The sequence below is a fragment of the Mercenaria mercenaria genome, chromosome 12 (assembly GCF_021730395.1).
Source record: "Mercenaria mercenaria strain notata chromosome 12, MADL_Memer_1, whole genome shotgun sequence".
Lineage (NCBI taxonomy): Eukaryota > Metazoa > Mollusca > Bivalvia > Venerida > Veneridae > Mercenaria > Mercenaria mercenaria.
The window spans coordinates 20834759-20858029 of record NC_069372.1 but is presented as its reverse complement, the minus strand read 5'-3'; the positions used below and the strand labels follow the sequence as shown (position 1 = coordinate 20858029).

General features: G+C 35.1%; 2 protein-coding genes across 2 annotated transcripts; both read right to left on the bottom strand.

Annotated features, from left to right (window-relative positions):
* Positions 1-14984, bottom strand: LOC123534270 (intraflagellar transport protein 22 homolog). Its single transcript, XM_045316442.2, has 6 exons — positions 14848-14984; positions 7733-7815; positions 6818-6910; positions 6507-6605; positions 5466-5566; positions 1-1073 (listed from the first exon to the last, which is right to left on the bottom strand). The coding sequence occupies exons 1-6, from the start codon at positions 14884-14886 to the stop codon at positions 919-921; spliced, it is 570 nt and encodes a 189-aa protein (XP_045172377.1). The 5' UTR covers positions 14887-14984; the 3' UTR covers positions 1-918.
* Positions 14985-16291: 1307 nt separating this feature from the next.
* Positions 16292-20314, bottom strand: LOC123535291 (uncharacterized). The gene is made up of 3 exons (XM_045317896.2): positions 20142-20314; positions 17540-19315; positions 16292-17138 (listed from the first exon to the last, which is right to left on the bottom strand). Exons 1-3 carry the CDS (start codon positions 20228-20230, stop codon positions 16949-16951), a joined length of 2055 nt encoding a protein of 684 aa, XP_045173831.2. The 5' UTR covers positions 20231-20314; the 3' UTR covers positions 16292-16948.
* Between the last annotated feature and the right edge of the window lie 2957 nt (positions 20315-23271).

Sequence of the window (23271 nt, the reverse complement as noted above, 5' to 3'; positions counted from 1 at the left end):
TGGTTATCAAAATATTTTATTATCAAAATGTACATATATCTAACAGTATTTCATATTCCACCATTATAGTTAACAAAATCCACTGACCACAACTTTCAGTCATATGACATTCTCCAGAATATGTTTAGTATGCGCAGAATACCAGCATACTATAACATGTGCCTTGCATCTAAATCAATCAAAGGGAAAAGCTGATGTGGAGCTGACAAGAATCATGTGTTATAATTTTTGAAAGTTGGGGTGACTTTGACCTTAAACAGACAAGCTTGGAAACTGTGTTATGAACATTGTTTCCGGAGGTGAAAATCTGTACAAGGTTATTCGACACAGAGCAGACCTAGGGTAGAACTATAGCAGATAGACGGAAGTTCAAACAAGAGACAGTCTGACTGAGCATTCTAATAATATTCTTGGTACCCTGAAGAAGGCTCTGTAAAAGCCGAAAAGTTGGTCTTATAATAAAATTGTTAAACTAAACTTGCTTTGATTGTGTGGTTACATTACACTTCAGTGTCTTATTATAATAATATTCTTATTATATCTGTGCCCATTGATAATGCAACATGTAAACCTTTAATAACTACGTCATCAGTACTCAAAGAATAAATTCATCAGCTTTAACTTAAAATCACATTATACAGGTCATATGTCAATGTAAGAAATAAATAAGTTACACAAAAAGTCTATCACAAGGTGTTTCCTATCGATGATTCATAATACTTAGTCCCAATTAAGACAATTTCTGAGAGCATTTTCCCAATTCACTGGTGTTGGTGGCATTCCCAAAATGATGAAAAAAGGCCTGTCAGTACTCAAAGAATAAAATTTATCCGCCTTAAACTTAAAGTCACATTACACAAGTCATATGTCAATGTAAGAAATAAATAAGTTACACAAAAAGTCTATCACAAGGAGTTCCTATCGGTGGTTCATAATACTAAGTTCTTCTTGGTCTCTCTTGTCTGACAATGCCACCGTCAACTTGGCCAGGAACTGACTAAACTGATTCCTCACAGACTCACTGTCCTCCTCTATATTCGTGTGAACCACAGGTATGTTGCTAAAACATGTTGCTGAAAATATAGTGTTGTATGTTGCTTTATATCAAATTTAAGCCATTTTTACAGCTACTAGCCTTAAACAGAACTGAACCTAGCCTAATCTATTTGAGCCGTGCCATGGGAAAACCAACATAGTGGCTTTGCGACCAGCATGGATCCAGACCAGACTACGCAGATCAGGATCCATGCTGTTCGCTTTCAAAGACTATTATTATTAGAGAAACCATCAGCGAACAGCATGGATCCTGACCAGACTGCACGGATGTGCAGGCTGGTCTGGATCCATGCTCGTCGCAAACTCACTATGCTGGTTTTCTCATGGCATGGCTCATTTCATTATTTGATTGTAAAGCAATGCAGTTACAGTTTGTAACCAAACGCTACTTACGTTACGTAAGATTTAGTACATATTTGTATTCTATCAAATGGCAGAGAAATGATTAGTAAGTAAATAACAATGCACTTCAAGACAGAATGAACATGACAAATTATGTCATCAGTGAAAGGCTGATAATGGTCTAAAATCATACCTGACACAAATCTACCAAATAGTGCCAATTAGTTGGGTTTGTTTTGTTTTGTTTATTTACGTTATTAGGATCTAAGCAAAATATATACACAGATCAGGAAATTACAAAGAAATCTAAGTACACATTTAAAAGCAATCATTTTAAATTTTGCAAAGAATTAGAACATTTTTAGCATTTCTCTTAGGGTAAATGTCATTTTTTTAAATCAATATACATTAAACATATATATATACAGTGGTCAGGTCAGAGGAGGTGGACGAGTGCCCTTAGACAAATGCACATGCATGCACATTTAAAATAATACAACAAAATAAATCTGAATCAAATCTGAACATTGTATAACTGCTCATCTACTGATAATGTTAAATTATAAAATATTTTAAAATTCACACATCTAACAAAAAATCAATAAAAAAGTATTTTAAAAAATAAATCACTCGGCAAAAAAGGGCACTAGTCTTGCAAATCAGTAAAACTGTTGGTTAACTGAAAAAATTCAAAGCATATATATAAATCATAAATAAATCCTTTCTGCTAGCGGCAAGTCATAACAATCAGCATAAAGTGATAGCAGTGATAGTACTTTGATGAAATTTCAAAGTGATATGACAATAATCATGTGAAAACAATGACAAATTTTAAACACGATAATTTCAAAGTGTTAATTATGATCAAATGATTCCATTGGTTAAATGACAGAGATGATATAAGTGAAAATGACAATGGCCCAGTAACTACATTGCTGATTATTCACTGTACATGTGCAGTTATCCTCCAATCGCGGGAAGTCCTAAGAAACTAAAAGTAAAATGAACAAATCAAGACCTCATCATTTAAAAACTAAGGAAAAGCTACTATCTACAGACAACACTAGGTGACAGTGGCTTACCAGTTGGATGGGCTGGTGCATTGGCTATATACATGCAATGTGCAATAAATGTGTTCTTTATATATAATATTAGGGCAATCACATTCTGGTTACAGATAAGATTATAAAGAAAATTGTTGTATCATTCATACTTAAATCATAAGAATATACATGCCCTACTTCAGTGTCATACTTCAAATTCACAGCAGAAATACCGTAAGAATTACAAGGGGGCCGTTTGTAAAACACATATGCTCCCTTTTCATGATAGTCTATCGGAGATCACTGGGTGTGTAATTTACAATCTGAAGAGTGTACTGTAGTATACATTGGCCTTTGACCTAATGACACAAAAACTACCAACCATAGATAAGCATGCTATGAAGTTGTGTCCATGACCTTTAACCTCCAAACTAACTTATCTTCCACAATCACACTATGAAGTATGATAGCCAAAGGCATACATACTCTCCAGCTATTGATGCAAAACCATTGTAAGTATCAATGTCAGTTTGACCTTGACCTTTCACTTAAAGACTCAAAAACAGTTGGAAGTATCTACTGATCGTATACATTCATCTCATGAAGTTTGATAGTGCAAGGCCATAGTAACCTCCAGATATGGATCGAAATCTGTTTTCCATGTCTAGGTCACTGTAACCTTAACCTTTGACTTACTGAACCCCTAATAGAGGGGACACCTAATGATAGTAGACAATAATGCTATGAAATTTAATGGTCACAGGCCTAAGCTTTCTAAAGCTTTTGATCATAAAACTATATATAATACAAGGGCACTGTGACCCTGACCTTTTACCTTGTGGCACACAAGACCAACAGTGAGCAAAACAGTACACCCACTTCTGTGACATGGTTGGGCATAAAAATTTATACAGATTATAAGAAATCTGTTTTTTCTTAAACGTTAATTGTTGTAATGATTAAAGATAGGAACAATCACATTGCATAGTTTTATAGGCTTACATATTTCTTCATTAATATATAGGTGTACTTCGGACATTGAGGATTTGACAATATTACAGGCGATTTGGTTGAGAATTTAGCAACACAAACAGGCTGCTATGAGAACTAGTACCTGATCTGTGCCACCTTTATGGCCGATCATTTGTTAAATACTGTATTACTGTAACTAAAATACATTCATGCCACAACTATTTTGACTTTAGAAGTAAGGACAAAACCCCATGTTCACAAAACAGTTTTCCGTCTCAGCTGAGTCTTAGACTGAAATTTTTGCAGCAAATTTTACGAGAACTTTAAAATTAAATTCTAAATAAGACTGACCATCCATACTGAAAAGCCACTTGAAAAAAAGTCATTAACTTAACATCTAATTTCAAACATGCGATTTCGATATAAGTGACAAACAATCTAAGTTCAGACTTAAAATGTTTTGTGAACATAAGGCCTGTTATTGTGTGCGAAATGTCATAACGTTATGGTGAAAAGTTAAAGCAAGTCCGTAGATACAAGGAGACAAGAAACAGGATCTCTTAGCTAAGCGTAGGTGTAACATTGACTTTTACGCAAGGGATCTGAAGTTATGTGCAAGATACTTTCATACTATGATGAGCATTTGGGACCAGCATTTGGGACAAGCATTTGGGACCAGCATTTGGGACCAGCATCTGTTAACAGAGTCTAAACATAAAATATGATCAATGGCACTTGTAGTCTAAATCAATGGTAAGGAAGAAAAAGGAGACAAAAAGTTCAGAAACCTATTTCTTTGGAAGTACCAAAAATAGTCTTAAAAAAGAATGATGTCAAAATTATATGACATGCCACCTGAATGTGTTTGAATTTTGGAAGAATTATATGATGAAGTCTAAAATTGGGGCTTATTAAGAAAAGATATGAAAGTCACAATATGTGCATGTCCCCTTCTATTGATAATGTATACTGCAATTCACCGCTGAAGAAGTTGAATACATAAACTCAAATGAAGCTGTAATATCATACAGTCCAACGAAAAGGGGTCTAACTCAGGAAAGAACAATAGGGCATAATAGTCCTGACAATGTGTGCATGTCCACTTCATGCTGATGATGCATACCAAACTGCATTTGAATTGGTTGGAAACTATAGAAGGAGTCGAGTACACAAGGTACAGATTGTAATAATGTTAAGTCCAAAAAAGGGGCAAAACACAGTACCTATTAATCAAATATAAGTCATAAAATTATGCACCTTCCGAATTTTCATTTGAATTGGATGGAAACTGTAAAAGTCAAGTACAAACGGTACATATGTAGTTGTAATATTGTTAAGTAAAAAGATCTTATACATTATCAGTAATTAAAATATATTTTAAACTAATTCACTGTTGTTAAAGGCACTGACCTCCAGATTTGGCTAAAAATAATCTTTCTTTCAAACTGAAGTTTGGTCATATTATGAACATTAGAATATGAGTTTTTGTTTCTAAAATATTTTAAAAATTCTAAATCAAGAAAAAAAGATGACCGCTTCGGGAATCGAACGCCGGACCGCCACGGCAATAAAGACATTTTCCCGTCATCGTAACCAATAGCGCTTTAACGGAATTAGTGAATTATGACTTCAAAATATAGATATTTATAATCAAGAAAGTTTACCCGGAGTAAAGCGTTACAAACACTTTTTGATTTTCATCGTAAAAACAGCAAATTCTCATGTGTTTCCGTAACATATAGTTTGTCAGTAATTAAGTTTTAAAGCCTTCTTAAGAAATATAGCATTTATTTCCAGATATCTAAAAAAAATAATTTGTTGTTGTTGTCGAACGATCTGGAAGCCAGTCCCTTTAAAACATAATTAAAACCTGTTGGAAATGTATACGAATTGCTGCCCCAAGACCTGTTGTACGAATTTGAAGGTTTACAAATGTAACTACTGTTGTGCTGTACTCACTAACATTCATTACTCCTCGAAAGATTGTGCAATTAAAAACTTCAGCCAGTAAAGAGGAAAGTAAACTGTATCATATTGTTTGCAAAGACTCACATAATTGTGCTCTCTCTCTGTCTGGAGCGCTTGGTTTATGGTGAGCAAACACACAACAAGACGTCTCCTTGATACCCTGGTCGTCTATAAAATATGCATACCTGCAATAAAAATAGTTCTCAATTTCATACATAAGCACGGGTGAGGTATAACCTTTGACGGCTAGACCATTTTATAACAATGAATTTAAAATTGCATTTTTTAAATGCTTTGTGGTGAAATATGTATCAAACAATGCTACCAACTACTACAGAAAAACACCATGAAAGAAACTTATCATATAAATATCTCACACTTTTCCATAAATGTGAGAGTTCACGCTATATCTTTATTTATCACATGTTTGACGTCGCAGAAGTGTGATAAAGCCATTACTTAAAAATGGTAATACACTAGTGTAATAAAGCTTTGACGTCGACGTCGTTTATAGCACAGGAGACGTTGGTCAAATTGACTTGTTTACATAGGAAAAGAAAGTAGAATTTTTGATGTTTCGACAGGAAAAGTTAACATGTGATAAAAAGAATATTACATTTGTGACTTTCCACATTGAATTTATTAAACTTGTTGAATAAAATTGATAAAATGCTCGACAGAACCTCGCATTTTATTATTTTATTCAACTCTTAAGAAATTCTAGTATAATAATAATTCAATATGAAAAGACACTCGTGTAATATCCTCTATGTATGCATGCAAAAAAGACTTAAAAATAAAGGAAAAAATATTTGTGGTAATAAAACGTTGTGCCATTCTTTGACATTACATTATGTGTCAGTATATAAATATTTGTCAAAAAGCTAGATTTTTAAAACCAACATAAAAATCATAAATGCCTAAGTATAAATGGCATACCGATATGATATTATTTTACAAATCATATGCAATTTTAGTAAATACCCCCTCCTGCAAATACAGGGCTACTTTTGATAATAAAACTTTGAGTCCCAGACTGACATTTAGTAAGTGTGTAATATACTACCAATGACTTTAGGGAATATCATACAACATGATTTGAGTGAACTAAAAGAAAGGCTGTACCAGTTTTCTAGATCTTTATCATGATTGGGCTGGTCAGGATTATAAACAAAAATGATGCCTGTTGTATCTTTTGCCATTGCAGGCCAACATGCTTCAAACCTGAAATAGTAAAACGAATGTGAGACAACAAATTCTGTCATGATTATTTTCATGCTTTATTCTTCAAACTTTTTTCTGCAGCAAAAATAACGCAAATACCGGTAGTCTCTATTCCAAGTTTTAGTTTTCAACAGCTATTGTAAAATTTCTGCCTACTGTGTATTTTATTTACACTGTACATTTAATTATTTGTATCTACACCCAGTTCTTACTTTTTATCCCCACTACAATCCCACAACTCCACCTCAACGGCTGACTGCCTGCCATGACCAGCACCTGGGTTATGATTTTCAAACTCAAGGATTCTGAAAGTATAGATGGTTGAATAATTATTTCATTTAGTGCAATGCATAATTGATACCAATACATTATTATTGTAGTATGTAACAGCCAAGTTCCTGGCAAGCTTTTCTTTTCACACAATATTACTCTGTAGGATGGTTGTATGCCAAAATGCTGAATAAATAAGGTAAACACATCTATATACTTAATAGAGACAAACATTGAAACAGCACTGCAGTAGATACAGAACAATATGGCCACAAAATCAACTAGAACATATGAAGCCCTAATCCAACTATGCGATAGTCCAAGCCTTTGAAAAATCACACTTTAACTCCAACTGCAGCAGCTGTTTCCTGTTTCTGGCAAACAAATTGAAAGTTATAAAGGAGTAAAAAGGAAATAGTATAATTCTAATTAAAATAGAAAATCTGCTCAACTTAAAAATCCATAAGGCTTTTATTTTTTATGTTAAAAACAGATATAGTTGCTATCCAAATAGATGTTATGAATAATTAGATGGTTAGAAAATCTAAATACCTGTTCCTAATTTTAGAAAGAACTATCTAAGAAAGTCTTTGTTTTTGGGGAACTAGTATAAATGACCAAAATTCTTGGTTAGCAAGAAAGCATCTGGCTGTTGCAGAGGGTGAAGGTCACCATGGATTGTACATGATAACAATTTTTAGAATTTTTTCTTCTTTGGTATTTTTTTTAAAGTTTATATGTTGGACTTTTAAAATGTACACCAAAAAATCTTTTGCAATTAACATTTATTATTTGATAGCAGATGAAATACCAGGCACAGAATAACGAGAAAATGGCATACAAAAACCACAACTAACCTCACTCCTTGAGTTGGATGATATTCCCCGCTAGAAGTGTCTGTTGCATCTGCTAGGAAATTTGACAATGCAGTTTTGCCACTCTGTAAAAATACAAATGAAGTTAGTCACTGGAGGAAATTAACACTTAACCCTCTAACAAGAATCTGAGCAAAAATTCCTCAAAAGCGCATAAGAGTTTTCAAATTTACTGAAAAAATGTAATAATGTCAAATTGTCTTTCTAGCATTACATCTATGGGGTGAATATTAGTTAACGTGAGAAAAGAATTCTAATAGGCTGACGGGTCCAACAACAGCTAAGATAATAATGCAAAATATGATATGGAATATTAGCAATAGAAATTGTGATTAGAAAAGAAATGGCATTAAAAAATAAAAACACTGCTTTCTGGTCTGGGACTAGATGGTTGCACAGCCACCTTGTAAGCACAAAGGTCTGGGATGGTGACTATAGTATATAGCCAGGCAGTTTATTTCACAAAACAACTGACTGAAGAAATAATGAAAATGTTTGATACTCAAAGGTGACCTGTAATTGCCTGAAGCTTAGAAGTAAAGGTGCATCTGTCTAGATAATCTTGATAGGATTTGAATGTAACTTGGAAAGTTGATGGCAACAAGATGATGGTAGATGGAATCTAAGCATGATGGGTAAATTGTTGTTAAAACTGTTGAAAAGATTTTAAATAAAATGAAACTTTGCAAACCCGAATCCAATATACTTTATTGGAGACAAAAGCTGAAGGCGTAATCTTGAAGGCACACAACGCCAATTGGAGGTAGGTATGGAAGGATTTTAGGGGGTCTCCCCTGGACATTGTTTAAAAACAGGTATGTAAATGGTACTGTGGTACATTTTTGGATCTAAATTCTGAGCACCCAAGTATCACTAATATCTTAAAGGCACCTGGCCTCAAGATCATACAACAACAAAAAAAAAGAGAAAATTTTCAGGTATCAGAAAATTAATGCTATATGTCTTAAGAAAGCTTTGAAACTTAACAGACTATATGTGTGGAAACATTTAGTTGTTTTTACTCATTTTAACACTGAAAATTGCAAAGCCTTTGTACCATTTTAATGAAAGATTATTTTTAGCAAAAATCTGGAGTTCAGTGCCTTTAACACCATTTTGTTCTGGTCCTAAAATGATACAACTATTATTTGCCTTAATTAGGATTTATTTTGAAAGATTTCCTTTTTCATAAGAGCAAAAGACATCACTCTCACTGAAAATATTGGAAAGAACCATTTATGCAGCAAGGACAAACATTATTGTATAAACTAAACCCTTATTCAAATACCAATTCTTAGACTAATCCTTCACTCTGTATATAACCCAATGATTGGATTTCAACTCCTATGGATATAATCAGGGACTACCTTAGCCTTGAAAATTTCCAGGAGAAATAGGGAGAAGTTTTGAAATTTAGAGAGAGGTTTGGCAAATGTGAGACAGAACATTGCTTACACACATAAATAACAATGACATTGTTTATTCAGTTACATTTTTAGTATGATCTATTTATGAGATATAAATAAAAACAGTGCAATGTTTCAACAGTACATAAATCATTAACAACTTGAAGCACCTTGTACTTAATATTTCCTGGATTAATTCTCTACTGTATGTTAAAGCCTTTCAAGGACAGCCTTCATCAACCTATTCAATGTTTGGCTCACAAAAGTATGTTTTCGTTAACCTAGACACTCAAATTTTTTATATACTTTCTTTAATTTGACAAACTGCAGAGTTTTATTTTCACGTAAAAAATTAAGTTGGTTAAATTTATTACCTCCCTTTATACATATCAATGAACTGAAATAGTTTTCTGCTATTTTTCTCAAACAAAAAATTTGTATTTAACTTTATAATTTATGTTTTTTTAGGAAAGAAATACACAGAACGAAAAATAACTAGAAAATGCTTTTGTAAAAAAGCGCATGTCTCCCCCAATGCAAAGTCCTATAGGCAAGAAGTCAATAGGGGTCAGGAGCGAAAGTCAAAGAGACACTGATGGTTGGCTGCAATAGGGATCATCTACATGGCATGTCCAGTCATCCCGCTAAATTTCAACACTCGTGGCCTAGTGGTTCTCAAGTCACTGTTCAGGCTCCTGTGACCCTGACCTTTGATCAAGTGACCTCAAAATAAATAGGGGTCATGTACTCTGCATGTCCAATCATCCTATTAAATTTCAACATTGTAGGTCAAGTGGTCTCAAGTTATTTCCAAAAAATGATTTTACATGAACAGGCAACTGTGACCTTGACCTTTAATAGACCGACCCCAAAATCAATAGGGGTCATCTACTCTGCATGTTCAATCATCCTATGAAGTTTCAACATTCTGGGTCAAGTGGTTCTCAAGTTATTGATCGGAACTGGTTATCAATGTTCAGGCCCCTGTGACCTTGACCTTTCACAGAGTGACCCCAAAATCGTTAGGGGTCATCTACTCTTTATGACCAATCATCCTGTTAAGTTTCAACATTCTGGGTCAAGTGGTTCTCAAGTTACTGACCCGAAATGGTTTTCAATGTTCAGGCCCATGTGACCTTGACCTTTAATGGAGTGACCCAAAAATCGATAGGGGTCATCTACTGTGCATGTACAATCATCCTATGAAGTTTCAACATTCTGGGTCAGGTGGTTCTCTAGTTATTGATTGGAAATGGTTTTCAATGTTCAGGCCCATGTGACCTTGACCTTTGACAGAGTGACCCAAAAATCAATAGGGGTCATCTACTCTTCATGACCAATCATCCTATGAAGTTTCAACATTCTGGGTCAAGTGGTTCTCTAGTTATTGATCGGAAATGGTTTTCAATGTTCAGGCCCCTGTGACCTTGACCTTTGACAGAGTGACCACAAAATCAATAGGGGTCATCTACTGTTCATGACCAATCATCCTATGAAGTTTCAACATTCTGGGTCAAGTGATTCTCTAGTTATTGATCGGAAATGGTTTTCAATGTTCAGGCCCCTGTGACCTTGACCTTTGACGGAGTGACCCCAAAATCAATAGGGGTCATCTACTCTTCATGACCAATCATCCTATGAAGTTTCAACATTCTGGGATCAAGTGGTTCTCTAGTTATTGATCGGAAATGGTTTTCAATGTTCAGGCCCCTGTGACCTTGACCTTTGACGGAGTGACCCCAAAATCAATAGAGGTCATCTACTCTTCATGACCAATCATCCTATGAAGTTTCAACATTCTGGGTCAAGTGGTTCTCTAGTTATTGATCGGAAATGGTTTTCAATGTTCAGGCCCCTGTGACCTTGACCTTTGACGGAGTGACCCCAAAATCAATATGGGTCATCTACTCTTCACGACCAATCATCCTATGAAGTTTCAACATTCTGGGTCAAGTGGTTCTCTAGTTATTGATCGGAAATGGTTTTCAATGTTCAGGCCCCTGTGACCTTGACCTTTGATGGAGTGACCCAAAAAAAAAATGGGGGTCGTCTACTCCAGCAGCCCTACAACCCTATGAAGTTTGAAGGTTCTAGGTCAAATGGTTCTCCAGTTATTGCTCAGAAATGAAGTGTGACGTACGACGGACGGACGGAAGGACGGACAGGGCAAAAACAATATGTCTCCTGGGGGAGACATAAATATAACACAAGAGCACCGCCTTGCGGGTGCTGACGCTCATCTGATTTTTTTTTTGTGTAATATAAATATTGTCCTACCCATGATTTTCTAAGTCTAAAAAGGGGCATCATTCTTGCAAAAAGCAGGATAGAGTTATGTTTCTTGATGTTCAGTGTCCACTTATGATGGTGAAAAACTGTTGCAAGTTTTAAAGCAATAGCTTTGATAGTTTATGAGGAAAGTTGACTTAAACATAATACTCAACCAAGAAAATGATTTTCTAAGTCCAAAAGGGGCAATAATTATTGCAAAAAGCAGGATGGAGTTATGTTGCTTGTTGTACAGGGTCAGCTTATGATGGTGAACAAGTGTTGCAAGTTTCAAAGCAACAGCTTTGATAGTTTAAGAGAAAAAGTTGACCTAAACATAAAACTTAACCAAGAAATCTGATATTTTCTAAGTCCAAAAGGGGCCATAAATCTTGCAAAAAGCAGGATGGAGTTATGTTTCTTGCTGTACAGGGTCAACTTATGATGGTGAACAAGAGTTGCAAGTTTTAAAGCAATAGCTTTGACAGTTTAGGAGAAAAGCTGACCTAAACATAAAACTTAACCAAGAAAACTGATTTTCTAAGTCCAAAAGGGGCAATAATTCTTGCAAAAAGCAAGATGGAGTTATGTTTCTTGATGTACAGGGTCTGCTTATGATGGTGAACAAGTATTCCAAGTTTCAAAGTAATAGCTTTGATAGTTTTGGAGAAAAGTTGACCTAAACATAAAACTTAACCAAGAAATCTGATATTTTCTAAGTACAAAAGGGGCCATAAATCTTGCAAAAATCAGGATGGAGTTATGTTTCTTGCTATACAGAGTCAGCTTATGATGGTGAACAAGTATTCCAAGTTTCAAAGCAATAGCTTTGATAGTTTAGGAGAAAAGCTGACCTAAACATAAAACTTAACCAGGCAACGCCGACGCCGACAACCGCTCAAGTGATGACAATAACTCATCATTTTTTTTCAAAAAATCAGATGAGCTAAAAATGGTTAGATTATAAACTAATCCCGATGAAGAACTAAATGTCTTATAAAACTCGTTCAGGCTAAAAATCATTTCTGCCGTAGACCACCCTGGCAGCAAAAATTTCGAAACGATATTTTTTTTGTCAAATTTTGATTCGAAACCATGATCACTGGATAAGACATCTTCTTACATAGCAACTATTACTGACACATTGTGCTTTGGAAATTTGGAAGTTATCGGTGTTTTTCGAATGATTTTGTCCGATTTGGTCAACTTAAATTATTTTTATTTTTCTTTAACCATCATTTACTGCAATCACACCCCAAACTGATTGCCAACTATTATCAATTGGCTTCCGGGGTATTAGCAGCCAATTTAGCAGCGTCAACCTGAAATTGAGTGATCATCTTGTGTTGTCATGGTTGGGTACCTTTCACTGCGCGTGCCTCCCATTGACATTCTGTGTATTGTGTTTACTGACTTTACATAAGCATATAATCTCGGCGCACTTGATTGCTGAATGTTTATCTTTCATCCAATTTTAGGGCGACTGGAAACTAGCTTTTCTTAGAGGGAAGGGCGAAGTGAAATAAATTATTCTAAGGCGAAGTTATCACTCAACTTCGCCCAAAATGCTAAGTTCATAATACGACCAAAATTCCATTTTAATGATTACCTTACCCCAATGACCCGATGTGTCCGCTATGGCCATTCCCTAAGTTATAGGTTAATTACTGCAACCACTGACTATTACAAGTTTTCTTATTTTCCGAGAACTGTGTACCATTGGAACCAACTTCCCCCCAGTGTCGCCCACCTCCCTACCCTAGAGCAGTTCAGTGCCGCAGTTTGCAGCCTTGAACACGCCTCGCCCTAGTTATCCTGCAAACTCAAGTTTTAACCTTTTTATATCACCAAAGTTATTTTTTTTAGTTTCTTCCACTCTAAATTTTTATTACAGGGATCATCCTACAAGGCGATTTGAGCAATAACGTCGCTGTAAAGTCGGCCACTTCGTCTAATTATCGCCTCCAGGCGAAATCCGAATCGCCGAGTTTTTCTGCGTGTTGTAATCTGTTTACTTAAAGTTGTAAAACTTTATGCATATTCTAGATTAAATTACCCATAAATCCATAGTCATACCCGCCTACTCGCCTGTCAAACTTCAGCCAATCGTATCGTTAATATCCCACAGTGTTAATCAATAATATTGTAAGCCGCCGCCATTTTGAAAATTTTCAGTCGGCGTGTAAAAAGCCGATAAACTTAACGAGTGCATGATCTTATGCATCAACAGTATATTATTTATTGATTTTATTATTTTAAAACTTACTTCAAAAAATATTTCAAATACGACGAATTTCTATAAATGAATTGCCCGGGTGCTGTGGATAAAAAAATACGATTCCGCAGACGTCTGAACTGCCGTACAAAATTATTGCAAAAAAGATCGCCAATATCTACGAGTTTGGTACTATTTTCGAAAAGATTAATAAATATATCAATTAAATGTATAAATCTAAACAATTTGATGCAAGAATCGAGCATTATTAAAGCACGAGAATCGAAACATGAATGAAAATTTTCACGGCGTTTCGATCGTGCACCTGATAAACTTACGAGTTTCGGACGTGTAAATTTCTGATAAAAATTTTAAGGCGACTTTTTCATAGCTAAGTTAATACTTTATTTATACTTTCATGAAAACAATACCGGTAATACAATAATCAATTTCCTTAAATAATTACTGTTTATTTATAAGTTATAGCAAGACCCACAGAAAGTGGAAATCTATAATTATAGGCTGGAAACTGAATACTATGCCAATTTTTCTCCTTAAATTCCTCGATTTCTCCCTAAATTCTGCGGAGGGAGAAGTCACTTCTCCCTAAAATTTTTACCTAGGATGATCCCTGTATCACTATATTCTTTCTCTTTATGATTTTGACATGCAAATCGTCTACGTTCCAGCAAGGGGTTTGACGTCCACAGAAGACAGAATGCAGTCCTTGTATAATAAATTGTGCTAGTACTGTAAATACTTTTTGTTTCTCAATGCATATCAAAAGAAAAAATTATTTCGTGCAAAATCTTTACCCTCAATTCATACATTTTCAACGGACATTCAGTTTCCAGTTAATTTGCATACCCTGCACATGTAAAGTGGTTAGCACAAGATATTAAGTTGAATACACAAGGGTGGCCTCATTTCACACTTCTCTATTCTTTGTGATTAACGGCTCTTCTGCAGCCGCCTTCAGTGTATTTGAAAAAAATTAATTTGCACTGCTCTGGTAAAAACGTGCGAACTTCATCGAAAACTAAGAAAAAACTAGTGGGTGCCGAAAATAGGAACAAAGGACGAGTTGACTGGGGGCGAATTGACTAAAACCTCGTAGATCAAATTTTCCCCGTCGATTAGGCAGCGCCTTATTTCAAATCAGATTCGCTGTATGTTTTTTAATTGAATCGTACCGTTCTGTTACTCACCTCACATGGTCCTAATACTAAAATCTTTGCCTTAAACATCTTTAATCCACAAAAATCTTGTATTTAAGCGACGATTTCCTTGGAATGCGTCTGTCGCGATATCTACTTCCGGCGGTACTGGAAGAAATGCACGCCGTAATTATTTTCAAGTTTTTTTCCATAGTTTGAACACCACTAAATTAGAGTAAGCTTTTTTTTGATAAACCATTAGCTACGCCTTGTTTTGAAGGGTAGAACATTTATGCAAGAAGGATAACAATACTTGTTTTTATGGGGATGTTTCTTTCCCACTTCAAAAGATTTTAGGTCATGTCAATTCTCCAACTGCATTTGGTAAAGTAATGAAACGTTTTAAGACACTTCGCATATTTGGTTTTCAAACACTTTACAGTTGGATGCTATGCTTTCCTCTTTGATTGTGTCTGGGGGAACAGTTTGAGGACTCTGTGATATACAGTTCTTAGATTCCATCGGGGCTGAGCTGTTTTGATATATATGTCCTGTAGTCTGTTTCTTTTGGGTCTTAATGAATCCCCTGTATCCAAACCAAGCACCAACAATTCTACACCCCTCCCAAAGCATTACAAAAAATAGATTCAGCATCCCTAACACCTTTTTAATACCAAAACAAATTCCATCCCGTTGAAACTTTAAAAACAACGGCTCTTAATAAACTATAACATTCTGTATTTAATCCTATTCTGATCTTCCACTCCTGTTTTAATCATTTAACCATAAGAAGGGCGACAGGTCAGAATCAGCCAACTACATGCCCATATCCATTACAGGTTTTCTCTGGAAAGCACTAGAACCTATAGTGTCCACATCAGTTACCAAACAATTTATAGGCTCGACATTCTGTACCCTCTTCAACATAATATCCGACAGAAAAAGATCATGCGTAACCCAACTAATTATGCATGTAAACGACCTTGTCAACTCGGGTTACAAGGAACAACAATTGATCCAAACCTATTGGATTTTAGTAAAGCATTAGACAAGGTGAGTCATGTTTATAATGTGATAATCTTTAGTTATGACACAGACTGACTTCACCAAACACATGGCAACAGAAGAAACATTCGCCATAAGTAAAGGTAAGCTTTATATAACGTCGCATAATCCAACATACAACACGAGCTACAAAGCTCTTGTGCGACAAACTAGGTATCCAGTAACAGATAATTACTTGCGTTTATTTTACCTCCTGGTACAACCCTTTCAATGCTGAGTGCCAAGCAAGTGAGCTACCAGTACCATTTTTCATGTCTTTGGTATGACGCGGCCGGGGATTGAACCCCAGACCCCCGCACTCAAAGCGGACACTGTATCACTAGGCTATTGAAGCGGAAGTTATAACCTGTCATTAATTGCTTTCTAATTGGATTAGTTATTCCTCTTGCAACTGCCGGTGAATTTCGCTATAACATTACCTGTAACAATGTTTACTTTAGATAATATTTTATTTATTATTGAAAACTCTAAAACATAAGTTATTGTTCATTGATTTCAGCTGTATATATTAAACTACATGATTTTCAACAGGGATCCTTGCGTCTAACATTTGACAGTAAACGTTGATAAATACAGACTCTAGAATATTCCGTCTTTGGAATATATAGATTTCATAGGCATATTGAAAGGACAAACATGTCTGAAAATAGTCTGACAGCGACTGCATGTATAAAAATTTCTTTGTTACGCTTCCTGATTATTTTCTTCACCTGATCCATATGTTTCATCGTATTACAGCACATTTTGGAAACAAGTGTTCACTTTATAGGTTATCTCCCAGTACTAGTATTGTCATCATTTTACGTGCTTAGCAAAGTTCTTAAATAGAAATTGGTCTAAATCATTATCATTCAAATGCTGATATAACAGCACTAAGTGAGAGGTGTTGCACATTTCATTACCTCTCATGAACAGAATCAATCAAACCGAGGCTTGGTAGCATTCTATGTTTCCAAAATCGTTTTACAGATTTTCATACTCTGTTAACTTTAGGGGTGAATGCGACAGAAGTCTGAGCGCAACAGCATATAGATAAAAACACACTTAGATTTCGTTCGCATTCACCCTTCGTGATGTAATATACTGATCAATGGGCTTTAAATCTTGGATTAAGTTCAAAGTCATATTCCATTGGAACCCTTCTGTAGTCACCATTCACATATTTCTTGCACTTCTGTCTCAGATGAAACAACACCAGAACAGCAAATGCACCAACAAACACCCCGCCGACAGTAGCTGCTACTAGAGCTGACCCTGTGTATTGTCGTGAAGGGTCGCTGTAAAACAGAAAGACATAGTGTATTAAAATTTTCAAGACGTATATTATTTCTTTATATTTTTATACATAAATATTTATTTTTAATAATACGATTTGTGAAGTATGTTGTAACCAAAAGGAGAACAATTTATTGCCTTACAGTCATGGTAAATTTTATCCCAATTATAAGAATTTTATGTTGCTAAACCAGTATATATACTACTATTTTAATAAGTATGTATATATTTTATGCCTGTACTGTTATTTAGTGCATAACTAATAAAGGGTGAAAGCTGTTGATTACCATATGACTTTAAATGCTATATAAACAAACTAGAACACAGAGGAGGCATCTATAGCAAGAGCCAGCTGTCAATTTGTAACGACCCCAAAACATGTCTTTATAAATTTTTCACTTACTTTCTGCCTTGGCATGGGTCTTCTGAAATACGTTCATCTTTCGAATTTTGTTCAGCGAGGCTATTTTCATGATATATGTGAGTCTTTTCTGCTTTGTATAAAGTTCTTTGAATTTTCTTTGTTGGTTTTGCATTGGTAGTTGTTGTCTTCAGTTTATGATTATCGTGTATATTTCTGTTTTGGGCTGCTACATTTTCAGTTTTCTTAATGGTTTCATTTTTGTCAGGACCAAATGACAATGAGTTGCCACTGGGACTTTTAAAAATCGTGGTTGAAACTGTTGTATGCCTTGTCACAGTCGGTTGTTGTGGCTGAGTAGTCTTGTATAGCTTTTCTGACTTGATATTAGCTTTACTTTCAGTAACTTTCTTATTAGTTGTACTTTGTAGTCGATGTGGTTTTGATTTCTTTGGCGGCATTGGACGCACGTGATCATTTTTCAGTTCTTCTTTGAACGTCGTTGTAGTTAATGTACCTTTTCGTTCATTTACAGTCAAATTATTTTGCCCCTTCTTAAGAGAACTAAAGAAGGGCCTTGTATGTTTTGACATTGTAGGATTATTGGAAGTGCTTTTTCGGAATTCAGTAAATTTGCTCACAACTGCATTTTCAGTACTTTTTGTAGTTGTGTCTTCATTTGAAATAGTTTCGGGTTTTATCACATTTTCCGTATGCTTATCGAGCATCTGCTCGTTTAAGACCGTTTTATCAGTTTCCTGCATCGGAATAGTATAATATTTATCACGGATTGTTGCCTCAGAATTATCAGTCATACCATTATCTGGGTTTACTCTAACACGTTCATGTTTGTTAGTTGGTTTTGTTACTGCATATGACAACATAACATGTTCATTTTTTATACCAGTGTCGTTGTATTGTATACGACTGTGCTCTTTTACACCATTTTTGATATCCTGTTTTAAATAATCCTTTTCTTTCTTTACCTCCTGATCTTCATTTCTTTCTTTCCCTGGTATTTTCTCTATTTTATCATTGTAAAGTTTGGGAATATCATGTTCTGATGCGTATGAACTATTTATTTTTTCCTCTTCCTTCCCCTCTTTATTAACTTCTCCTTCTGTTTCATTTTGTGTTTGTTTAATGTTATCAGATTGTTGTTCATGGTCATAAAACTTCGGTTTACCGTTTTCGGATACCTCTGGAATTTTTACTTTTAGTTTTTCCTTCAACACATTTTCGTCTGTTACTCCGTCTCCTTTATTTTCCGTTTTCACATTTTCACGCGACTTCCCGTTTCCTTTATCAGTAGACAAAGATTCATTATATTCTGTTGAATGTGAAATTTCACTTTTCTTAGTGGACTTTATCTGGTTATTTATTTTCAGCTCTGACTCGTCTATATCATTATTAGCAATATAAGCTTTATTTACGTAAGCTTCCTCGTTTTCACCTGTATTTGAAGTTTCGCCTTCTTGGTCTGGAATCAAATTGGCTTTGTCGCCTGAATGTTTTAGTATACTGTTTTTCTCTTCAAAAGTTTCACTATGTGCCTTTTTTACTGACTGTTCTAGATCTGATGTATGTAGTTCTTTGTTAGTGTTTTTAAAATATGTGTCATCAGTTTTTTGCCACTCTTGACTCTTTGACGGATCAGAATCTTTCATAGTGTCTGTTTTCTTTTTGATATTTGTTTGTATATAATTTGCTTTATGATCCAATTTGTAGTTGTTTGACAGAGCAAGACGTTTTATATCCTCAAGTAAATTCTTGTTTATACCCGCATGTAAATTGTCCTGGTCTTTCGAGAGTGTTGTGCTGAAATATTATTTTTCGATGAAACAACAGTGTGAAATTGTTTATGAAAAGAGAATTTTACAGTAACTGTAAATGAAAGTTCTATGGATTAGTTCTTCAGAAAATGTGCCTGATTAGTTTTTATTGCATCTATACATGTACATTAAGTTAGACCCAGACAAGCTCATGATGCATAATAAATATTCACGGGAGTCAGATTTGATTTGATTTTGAAATCAGCAGTTCTATGAACGTTCGGCTTCATGCCAAGCATGGTCTCAGTAATAAAGATTTTCATGGAGGTATAGACCACTGATTTAAAACGGAACACGTGAATGTAGGGATAACGCATGTTTTTTCGTGTTATAACGTCTTCAGAATCCCGAGGGATTGGTTGGTACCCGAGCCCATAGGGCTCGGGTACCAACGTATCCCAAGGGATTCTGAAGATGTTATAACACGAAATGAGCATGCGCTAACGCTATTCTAGCATAAAAAGCGAAAGAAAACATAATAAATGAATACATTCTCCCTCAGCGTCATTATTCCATGAAACGCGCGTGGGTTTTTTCACGTTGACGTCATTTCCGTTTTAATTATCCGTTTTGGGGCCGTAATGCGTTTACATTTTGCCACGGAACGCGCATATATAAAAAGGTGTTATAACAGCACGTGAGCGCGAGAATCTCTCTGTTAACACACGTTTTCTCTCTTGTTAAAACACCCCCGAAAAGTGACAAGAACAGAAGTTTTATGCTAGAATAGCAAACAGTATTCAATTTTAACATTGATTAAGCAAAACAGCCTTAGAAAGCTCAACTCAGTTTTATGTGCAGTTACAAATTACCTTTTCGAATTTACTGCTACAACAAGAAATATTCCAATAAATGTCAACATGAACTCCATTATTCTGTAACTTTTTTGTTGCTTATACATATCTTAAAAGTAACAGCGCAATAATATTTGTAGTTGTGAGTAACTTATGACGATGTATGATTAATCAGTTTCCTCATTGTATTGTTAAATGACCACCTTATTTTATCTATACATAGATGTATTTGTGTACACAGTGATAAAACAAAATTTTATCATTATCAGTAGAATACTAGTGGTTTGTTGTTTATTTTTGCATTCGTATTCGTAAGTTAATAAAAACATTTTCTTGAAGTTGTTAAAGTATGTTCATTTTTAAACCATGATGTATTCGCCAATGTTTATGGCCAATAATATAAATTTAACCAACAAACCGAAAGCAATCTGAGAATTTTAAGTACAGATATTATTTCTATACTGAAAGTAAAAGAAACTATCCAGATGTATAACTAGTATATTTTGAAGTAAGAAATTATTTTTTTCAAATTTGAGTTGTTTCTTCATACCAAAATTACACTTGAAGATCTTCACATGATAATGTTTTAAAAATCAATCACCCGTGACGTCATGCAGTAGTCCCACAATAGCCGTTTAAAAGGCTATATCTTCTGCGCGTCAGTTGCATTGTAACATCCCAATTGGGCGCTCGCGCTAAATTTGATTCAGTCGTGCGGTGCAACCAACAATATTTTTTTTAACTTTATGCTGTTTTTCGAGTTAGCCAATTATCAATATTTCCAATGACAATAAAATTTCACAAAGAAAATTGTTAATTACAGGCGCACGTGAATTTCGTGCAAAACAGCTATTGTGGGACTAATGACTTCACGGTTGATTGATTTTTTAAAAATTTTACACGTGAAGTTCTTCAAGTGTAATGTGATATGAAAAACACAAGTGATTTATAAATTAAAGTTTTTAAATAAAAACTACTCTAGTTATAAAACTGGATAGTTTCTTTTGCTGCTCAGTATATTTTATGCGAGGCTCGCCTGCTTAACGCTGTTCCATGAAGTTGAAAAAGAAAATGTGCAATGGGCATAGGAGAACTTTGTTACTTTTGATGAGGTCTTGTTCTACTTTAAGAGTACGAAGAGAAAACTGGACCATTTAACTAGATAAAAATCTTTGGCGTCTTTTAGCATTGCGAAGTGATTTATTACTGTCACGGATTTCAAATCGAACATTTCTTAAAATGAACTGTAGATCATTGTTTATGTTTGTTTGTTTTGCTTTGTTTTTTGTTGTTTTTGTTTGTTTGTTTGTTGTTGTTCAAGTGTTTAGACTTTTCAGTGTTGGACTACCTTTGTATTTACTTGATAGCAATTCCTATCCGTGTTGCGAAAACGCTTTCGAAACTTTGCACTGAATAAAGTTTAAGGTTCCAGTCCAGTAAAGGTTCCCATAGTAAACCGATGCACTGTTTGGGGAGTCAGATACTTTGACCGTGCTTTAACACTTTAACACTTTAACGACTCGACTTTTTACATTTAGAAGCACTTACCAACATTTTACCTTATCACAAACTGTAAAATAGGCAAAGCAGTCTTAATGTATGGCTAAGTCATCCAGCACTATGCGCAAGTTCTCTCCCAAGGGCGTTGTTTTAGGTTCCTCTTCTAGAGGCAATGGCCCTCGTATTTTAGAGAGAAGAAATAGCCTTGTTGGTTGCTCATTTCTAAGTATTCAGAAGGAAACTGTACATTACTTTCGTATTTGGTGACAATCTAAGGAAATACACAATAAAATATATAAGAAGATACTTTGGACGCATAGAACGCAACTAAACTAAAAATAGAAGACTTGGTTTAATAGCGTTTGTTCAAGACTTAATTACACTGTTTTTGATACTTTAAATTTTGGAGCACCAAATCAGAAATCAGCAGAAAAACAACAACATTGTTTTTCCACTGCAATATGGCTTCAGGAAGTGAGATCATGAGAATCCCAACTACTCGAATTAACAGACGATACAATAGTAACATTAAACCTGTCAAGTAGAAAGCAGACAGACGTTTTCGTCATGAAATAACCAAATCATCCGATATTTAGTGCCCCACAGTCTTGGTAACTCAAACTCTACCAAATATAAGGCAAAGCCAACCGATAAATATAAACCGTACCCTATATCTTATATCTGCACAGAAACAGTTGTTTCCATTAGGGAAACACCTGAAACTGTCAACGGAAAGTCCGGTGGCCCTTAATACTCTGTCCTTTGTCCTGCGTTGTTACTATACTAGAGAATATGTTCAAAATCCAGACTCTTCGCAGATAACACTGTCGTCTACATGACCATTTCTAGTGATATAGACTGTTACAATCTCCAACAAGACCACATAAACCTCCAACTGTGGGAAAATACATGGTGCATGCCACTCCATTCTGCAAAAAAAGCCAAGTTATCTCCATTTTTAACTCCATGGTCTGATTTTGCAACCTGTTCAATCGGTAAGTATCTTGGATGCAGCTTTCTAAGCAGAAATCTCAACATCTTCTCCGTTACAGTAAAGGAAACAATTCCGCAAGACTTTTGTCAGATCCAAAGTCGTATACACCTGCACAGCTTTGGACCCTTAATTAACACAAAATTGATATCTAGAAACAAGGGATGGTCCATCGACGAGGAGTCCGCTTTGTAAAAAAAACCGGTATCACGACAGACAAAGTGTATCTGACATACTCCAGGAACTAAATTAGAAGTCACTACAAGGCAATAAAAGAGGCACGTTGCACTATGCAAGACTAAAGATTAATAACCATCAAAACAACTTATTGCCTTCTTCCACCACTACACAGAACACGTTATCTTCAGCCATTACAATCATACCAGCCGATCGTACCGCATTTGAACACTCATTTTCATCAGCTTTTCATAAGTTAGTAATAAGCTAACACCTTGATGGTTCACTCAGCTGCGAAAACTTAGTACAACTGCGTTGACTTATTTATATAACCGCGTTATTCATGTATTTCGAAATAAGTTGCATGCACTAAGAGTGATAATATTACAACGAGAAAAAGAAAATGAAAATGGACTGTCCATCATTCAATTTGGGCAGTATCATATATCATTCGAAGGGCGTTCAATGAAAATTTACATC